Source organism: Fukomys damarensis, unplaced genomic scaffold, assembly GCF_012274545.1.
Source record: "Fukomys damarensis isolate Sample0158 unplaced genomic scaffold, DMR_v1.0_HiC HiC_scaffold_19, whole genome shotgun sequence".
In the NCBI taxonomy this organism is placed as follows: Eukaryota; Metazoa; Chordata; class Mammalia; order Rodentia; family Bathyergidae; genus Fukomys; species Fukomys damarensis.
Window position 1 is genome coordinate 47,792,041 of NW_022900931.1, and position 7,120 is coordinate 47,799,160.

A 7,120-nucleotide genomic window follows, 5' to 3' on the forward strand; every position below is an offset into this window, starting at 1 on the left:
CCTGACCAGTAAAGCCTATACGAATGTTCCAAAATCCAAAAGACTCTGAAACGCTTCTAGTCCCAAACATGTCAATGAGGAATACTCACTTTGTAGTTTAAACAAAAAACATTTATGTCTTACAGGTTGGAGCATGACTTAGCTCTGGCTAAGTGCCTCTAACAGGACTGTAGTCAAGGTGTTGACCAGGACTGCAGACATACCAGGCTCATTTGGGAGGGCCTCACTTTCACACATGGTCACCTGGTTGTCCATTACTCAGGCCTTTGGTCTCTGTTGTCTGGGAGATGTCATTTTCTTCCTATATTAGCTTCTGCATAGGGCAATTCACAGCATGGCAGCTGGTTTACAAGTACTCAGGAAGTCAAGGCAGGAGGATCACAAATTCAAGTCCCACCAAAGCAACTTTGCAAGACCTGTTTCAAAATAAAAAGGGCTGGGGTTGTAGCTAAGTGGTAAGGCCCTGAATTCAATCCCCCATACCACAACAAAAGGAAGGGGCACTGGAAATAGAAGGCACAATTGTAAGCTAATCGCAGTAGTAACATCCCACTACCTTTACCTTGTCTGTCTGTTCGGAGGGCGGTCGTTAATAAATCCAGCCTGCACTTAAGGGACAGGTATTATTCAGCTACTTGGATACTATGATACAGGGTTCACTGTGAGAGGGGCGTTTCATCTCTGAGTCTGTCTACCACCATAATATTCCCTTAAGAATGTCTGTTTTCTCTGCAGAGTCCCTGGCCTATCTCACAGCTGCTACTCATGGCTTAGATGAAGAGGCGGAGAGTCTAAAGGAAACATTTGACCCAGAGAAGGAGACAGTGAGCCATTATTTTTTTATATGAGTGTCTTTGATTGCAGGATTAACTCAGATCTTAGAACAATTTAAAACTCTCCCACCTGGTTACACAAAGAGGCTGAGAAATAAATGAGCTTAAGGGAAATTTCCATAACCTGTGTAGGATTCCTGAGAGTTATTTGTGTTTAAACCTTTTACCTTCTTCCACCTCTCAGATCCCAGACATTGACCCTAATGCTAAGCTGCTCCAGCCGCCTGCACCTATCATGCCATTGGATACCAACTGGCCCTTACTAACTGTGTCTAAAGGGTTCTTTGAAGGCTCCATTGCCAGCAAAGGTCAGTGCCCATTTCTTTCATAGCAGTTTTATCATTTATTTTGTAAGGAACTGTCCTAGAGAGTGCTCTTAGCGTTTAGTTTCATTTGTCCATTTTTCTTTGTAAAGCCTTATGGAGCACTGAAATGCCAGTTAGTTTGTGGTACAAAGGAAGGCTTTTTGCAATCATAGAAGACAGTTTGGGAATTGGGGATGGGGGTTTGTTCCAATTACCGCTAAAAACCCCTGCAACTATTTTGGTATATTTCCCTAGGTTTTACTGTATATGAAGTCGTGGTCTAGTATTTTATCATTCACAATATCTTCAGGTACAAATTCAGCCACCTCTTAATTCCGTCATATGGGTGTGTGCACATGGGTACTACCACCCTCTACCACTGCCACCCTTACCCTTCGGTTGTCTCAGATATGTCTCTAGTTCACTTCTAAGTAAGAGTCTAAACAGACTGCATTTTCTTCCCAGCCCTGCTTTTTCCTTTATCTCCTTTACTTCCTATGTCCTCCTGCCCAGCACACACTATACTGTTAGTAATTCAGGGTCTCGGAAGAAGTTCCAAGAGTTGGCAGCCAAGGACTAGTAACTTAAAAGTGGTTTAAGAGCCAGTTTTTGGTAGTGTGAAGGTTAGTTACCTCCCTTCTATTCCCTCTCTCTGAAATCTGTTGCAAGTTAGCATAGCATAAGTACCTCAAAAATACATAATACATGAAAAAAATAAGTGGACAGATCTTGGGCAACTCTTTTTGAAAGGATGCAGTTTGCCTACAGAGAAGACTCTTTCGTATTTCCTATTCCTTCTCTTGCTAGGTAAGGGAGGAGCGCTGGCTGCTGACATTGACATTGACACTGTTGGCACTGAGGGCTGGGGAGAGGATGCAGAACTGCAGCTGGATGAAGGTAGGGATGCTGCTCTGGGGAGGGGAACACCTTGGGTCGGGACTAGTTGTGGGCTAGTTTTGCAGGCTTCCAAACAGTGGAGCCAGTTAGGATCTCAACATTTTGCTCTCCTTCAACTGAGATCGTACCACCACCCAAGTCTATTCTGATCTGAATTTTCCTTATAGATGGGTTTGTGGAGGCTCCAGAAGGTTTGGGGGATGATGTTCTTGGCAAGGGACAGGAAGAAGGAGGCGGCTGGGATGTGGAAGAAGATCTGGAGCTCCCGCCTGAGCTGGTATGTGGATTCTCACCCTTGGAAAGTTCTTTCCATTTCTTTTTGTGGAAACCAGTAGCTTTATCACCACCCTGCATTTGTCCTATGGTTTTCAGACAAGGGAAGCAATCTAGACTCTCCTCACCTACTGCTTATCTCCCACTTGAGAGAGGCAAGAATGAGAAGGTCAGAATTATTGGCCTGACCTCTTTTGTTTGTCCTGTTATAGCCAAAAAGGAGGGGAATCTAGGACATGACTGATACTTACCTCCCATTTGAAAGATGGAGAAATGAGATAGGATTGTGCCAGCAGCAGCTTATGAAAGGGCAGCAAGCTTTTTAAATCTGAGTTGGAGCTTTTGGTTACTGGAGAAGTGGCTTCTATTATGGGGGTATTCTCCCCAGCAGAAGTGGAAAACAAGGTAAATGATGTCTTAGATTCCACAGAACAAAGTGTTTGAAAAGCTTTAAAAATGACTTAATTGCCAGGCGTGGTGGCACAGGCCTATAATCCCAGCACTTGGGAGGCTGAGGCAGGAGGATCGCTGTGAGTTCGAGACCAGCCTGGGCTACATAGTGAGTTCCAGGTCAGTCTCAACTACATAGTGAGACCCTGTCTCAAAAAACCAAAAAAAAAAAAAGACTTCATTTTTGTTTTTCCTTTAGGATGTACCCCCTGGGGCAGCTGGTGGGGCTGAAGATGGGTTCTTTGTGCCCCCAACCAAAGGAACAAGCCCAACTCAAGTACGTAGGAAAGCACAGCCCTATGTGGATGAGTCTTTCTCATCTGGCTAACACTTGATTAATGTGTAAACCACTGAATACTTTTCTATTAATAGATATGAAAGAGGACAATTTGAAAAGAGGGCAGTTTTTCGTTTGGTTTGACTTTTCTGTTTCTTATTAGATCTGGTGCAACAACTCTCAGCTTCCAGTTGATCACATCCTGGCAGGCTCTTTTGAAACAGCCATGCGGGTAAGTCTTCTCCAGGTAGCCATGGCCTTTCCTCTTAAATGTGTGCAGCCCAGGGTCTCAGGGTGATGGTTGGTCTATCTTTTGAAACAGGGTCTGGGCTATGTAGTTCAGGCTGGCACTGAACTTACTCTGTAGCCCAGGCTGGCCTCGAACTCACAACAGCCACTAACATTCAGTGTTCACTGTGTGCCAAGCACTATCCTAAATATATGTTTTAATAATTAAACAGGTGCTGTGATTAAGTGTATTTTACTGATGAGAAAACAAACACAGAGACGTTGTAGACCCATTACATACAATTAATTTTTAAGTGGTAGAGCCAAAATCCTTATATTTCTTTCCTGTCATCTCCCAGCTCCTTCATGACCAGATAGGAGTGATCCAGTTTGGCCCCTACAAGCAACTGTTCCTACAGACATATGCCCGAGGCCGTACTACCTATCAGGCTCTGCCCTGCCTTCCCTCCATGTATGCCTACCCCAGCCGCAATTGGTAAGGCCCTGTTCCCTGCTTTTGTCTGTCCCAACTATGTTGAATTATTTCAGGTGTTAGCCTCAGTGACACAGAATTGTCCCAGAGACAGGGTTTCCGAGCAGGAAAAGAACTGTGGTTCGCCAGGAATTTAGTTCAGTATTTCCACTGACTACCTCACAAGCACAAGGACCCAAGTTCGATCCCCGGTACCCCAAAAAATAAAAAAATAAAAATAAGAACTGTGGTTTGTTATTTTTGTGGAGTTAGGTTTATGCCTTCTGCCATCTTATTCCCCAACTGTTTTCACAATAGGGTGGCTTGTGATCATGTTTGCCAGAAAGAGAAATTGAGTCGTAGTTGGCAACTGATAGTCCTGTTTTCTTTCTAGGAAGGACGCAGGGCTGAAAAATGGTGTACCAGCTGTAGGCCTAAAGCTGAATGACCTCATCCAGCGGTTGCAGCTGTGCTACCAGCTCACCACAGTTGGCAAGTTTGAGGAGGCTGTGGAAAAATTCCGTTCCATCTTACTCAGTGTGCCACTTCTTGTTGTGGACAATAAACAGGAGATTGCCGAGGTAGGAGGAATCTAGCCTTTTGTCCCAACCCTCCTCCCCCCAGATTCTTGTCCTTCCTCCATTCTTGTCCAGTACCATGACCTTCCTCTGCACCCTGTCCAGGCCCAGCAGCTCATCACCATTTGCCGGGAGTATATTGTGGGTTTGTCCATGGAGATAGAGAGAAAGAAGCTGCCCAAAGAGACTCTAGACCAGCAGAAGCGCATCTGTGAGGTAAGATCTGTGGGACTAAGCACTGCCGAGGTAGTGTCCCCTGCACCTTCCATGAGATCTAAATTCTTTGGTTCCAAACCCAGATCTGGCTCTGCAGAGGAAGGGAAATTTGGTTACATTTCTCCATCCTTCTTCCTCATCTCATCAGTCCTCCAGACCTAGGAGGTAGAGGACCTCTATGTTTTATATAGCCAGTCTTGTTAATCTGTCTGGCTTTGTTTTTTTAATCACCTGCAGCAGTTGATACATCCTCCAGCCTGGCATGTGTCTCTCTTTCTGTCCACCAGATGGCAGCCTATTTCACCCACTCCAACCTGCAGCCTGTGCACATGATCCTAGTGCTGCGGACGGCCCTCAACCTCTTCTTTAAGCTCAAGAACTTCAAGACAGCTGCCACCTTTGCTCGTCGCCTGCTGGAACTTGGACCTAAGCCTGAGGTGGCTCAACAGGTAAGTGGGATCTCCTTCTGTGACTGTAGGGGAACCAGATCTGCTCATAGAAGACCAAGGTCTTTGCTTCTGAAAGAAATATATATATATAACAAATGAGCCAACAGAATGCCACTCTGTGCATACTTACTGACTTGAGTATTCCCTTTTGTTCCTGCAATCCAAAATAATAACTTATTCATACAGGGCATTGGTATGACTACAAATAGCCCCACTCCTTTTTTTTTTTTTTTTAAGGAGGAAATACTTTTTTTAATTGGTACATTTTAGATACACATAATGATAAAATTCATATTAGGGAATTTGTAGCTGTACATGATATATCTTGATTCTTTTTTTTTTTTCCATTCCCCCCATCCCTCTTCCCCTCCTTATTTATAAGAGCTTTGTTTCCATTTTTGTCCTTCTGTTCTCCTTTTTTGTCTTGGTACCAGGGATTGAACTTGGGACCTTGCTCTTCTGAGGCAGGCGATGGAATCACTGAGCTAAATCCCCAGCCCCTCTTTTTATTCTTGTCCTTTCTTCTTTCCCCCCTTCCCCTTCCCTTATTCCCCTTCTCACGTGAACATTTTCTTCCCATTTCCCACTGTTACACATTTTTGTCCTTATTTACATTTTCAGTTTCACACACCAAAGAAACGATGCAATATTTAAACATGTTTCCAATTTGTTTTCCTTAAAGAGTATGGTGGGCTCGGGAGGCTTTCTGTCCTCTTAACTAAAGTTCCTTTCCCTTTCCTAGACCAGAAAAATCCTGTCTGCCTGTGAGAAGAACCCCACAGATGCCTGTCAGCTGAATTATGACATGCACAACCCCTTTGACATTTGTGCTGCGTCTTATCGGCCCATCTACCGTGGAAAACCGGTGGAGAAGTGTCCACTCAGTGGGGCCTGCTATTCCCCTGAGTTCAAGGGTCAGATCTGCAGGGTCACTACAGTAAGTATTGACCTCAAGAATGCATCTGCACTCAGGTGCATGCCTGAAATCCCACCTTCTCAGGATTGAAGCAGGAGAGTTGCAAGTTTGAAGCCAGCCTGAGCAATTTAGCAAGACCCTTTCTCAAAAAAGAAATGAATAAAAAAATAAAAAGGGCTGGGGATGTAGCTTAATGGTAGCATGTTTACTTCTTAGCATATATGAACTCCTGGGTTCAATCCTCAAAATTAAATCCTAAAATTAAATATATGGAAGGAGAAAGAGAAAGAACCACTGTAGCCGTTTTCCTGGGGCAGTGATATTGGAAAAATATAGAGCTTCTCTCCTTCTGCTCCATTTCTCAGTAGTAAATGTTGATTTGAGAGGCATAACAGCAAACTTTGTAGAGTTCTCAACCTCACAGATCTCTTGGGCTGGGGATGTAGCTCAGTGGCACCACACATGCCTTGCAAGCACATCCTGAGTTCGATCCCTGGTACCCCCCTCCCCCCCAAAATCAACCTCACACATCTCTAATTTAGTCCTGTTTTCCTCTCCACAGGTGACAGAGATTGGCAAAGACGTAATTGGTCTAAGGATCAGTCCTCTTCAGTTTCGCTAAGTCCCCCTTTGTGTGTGTAGGTCAATCATGCACTTTTCCTTCAGAGAATTAGTCCCTGTACCCTCATAACACCAACCTCTGCCCATAGCCACACTTAGGTTATTGCTATTTGGCTATCCCTAAAATTCAGTGGTGTTTTTCTCTACTTTTGTAGCAAATCAGGACATCTCGATTGGACATCTTTGCCCTTGAGGACCTCTGCTCTTCTCAAAGTGACAACATTCGTGGTCATAGTTAGCCTTGCTCTTCCAACTTTGCTCTTGTAAGGAACAAATGAAAACTTTGTGATGGACATTTGTTTAGTAAATTCCATTAGTGTTTATTCCTCACCTCCCTACCACCTTTGTTTCCTTCTGCTAGGAAGGAGTAAGACATAACAAATAAGATACCATATCTTCTCAGTCACACCAAACTCTTCACTATCCCCCCATCTTACTGGACCGTTTAAACTCCTAGGCAGGTACCCTCTGTGTACTGGAAACTTGAGGCCTGAGAAGAAATCATTTAGTTTTCCAAAACGCATACCACTTTTTGTTGATTTGTTCTTTGTAACCATTGTTGTCATACTTTGTTTCTCATACTAAGTAAAGTAAATTCTACAAGA

General features: G+C 44.0%; 1 protein-coding gene across 3 annotated transcripts in view; it reads left to right on the forward strand.

Moving 5' to 3' along the window:
- Nucleotides 1-7,120, forward strand: part of Copa (COPI coat complex subunit alpha) — a 44,781-nt gene extending 37,661 nt beyond the window's left edge. For 2 of the 3 annotated variants that reach the window (XM_010616660.3, XM_010616662.3), the window contains exons 22-33: nucleotides 736-824; nucleotides 1,018-1,141; nucleotides 1,946-2,035; nucleotides 2,203-2,312; nucleotides 2,958-3,035; nucleotides 3,199-3,267; nucleotides 3,623-3,759; nucleotides 4,130-4,316; nucleotides 4,419-4,529; nucleotides 4,817-4,978; nucleotides 5,721-5,915; nucleotides 6,457-7,120. In XM_010616660.3, coding sequence (XP_010614962.1) covers nucleotides 736-824; nucleotides 1,018-1,141; nucleotides 1,946-2,035; nucleotides 2,203-2,312; nucleotides 2,958-3,035; nucleotides 3,199-3,267; nucleotides 3,623-3,759; nucleotides 4,130-4,316; nucleotides 4,419-4,529; nucleotides 4,817-4,978; nucleotides 5,721-5,915; nucleotides 6,457-6,516 — 1,412 coding nt within the window. In that variant the 3' untranslated portion in view covers nucleotides 6,517-7,120. The remainder of the gene's footprint in view (nucleotides 1-735; nucleotides 825-1,017; nucleotides 1,142-1,945; nucleotides 2,036-2,202; nucleotides 2,313-2,957; nucleotides 3,036-3,198; nucleotides 3,268-3,622; nucleotides 3,760-4,129; nucleotides 4,317-4,418; nucleotides 4,530-4,816; nucleotides 4,979-5,720; nucleotides 5,916-6,456) is intronic. The other variant, XM_010616661.3, reaches the window with a different exon arrangement.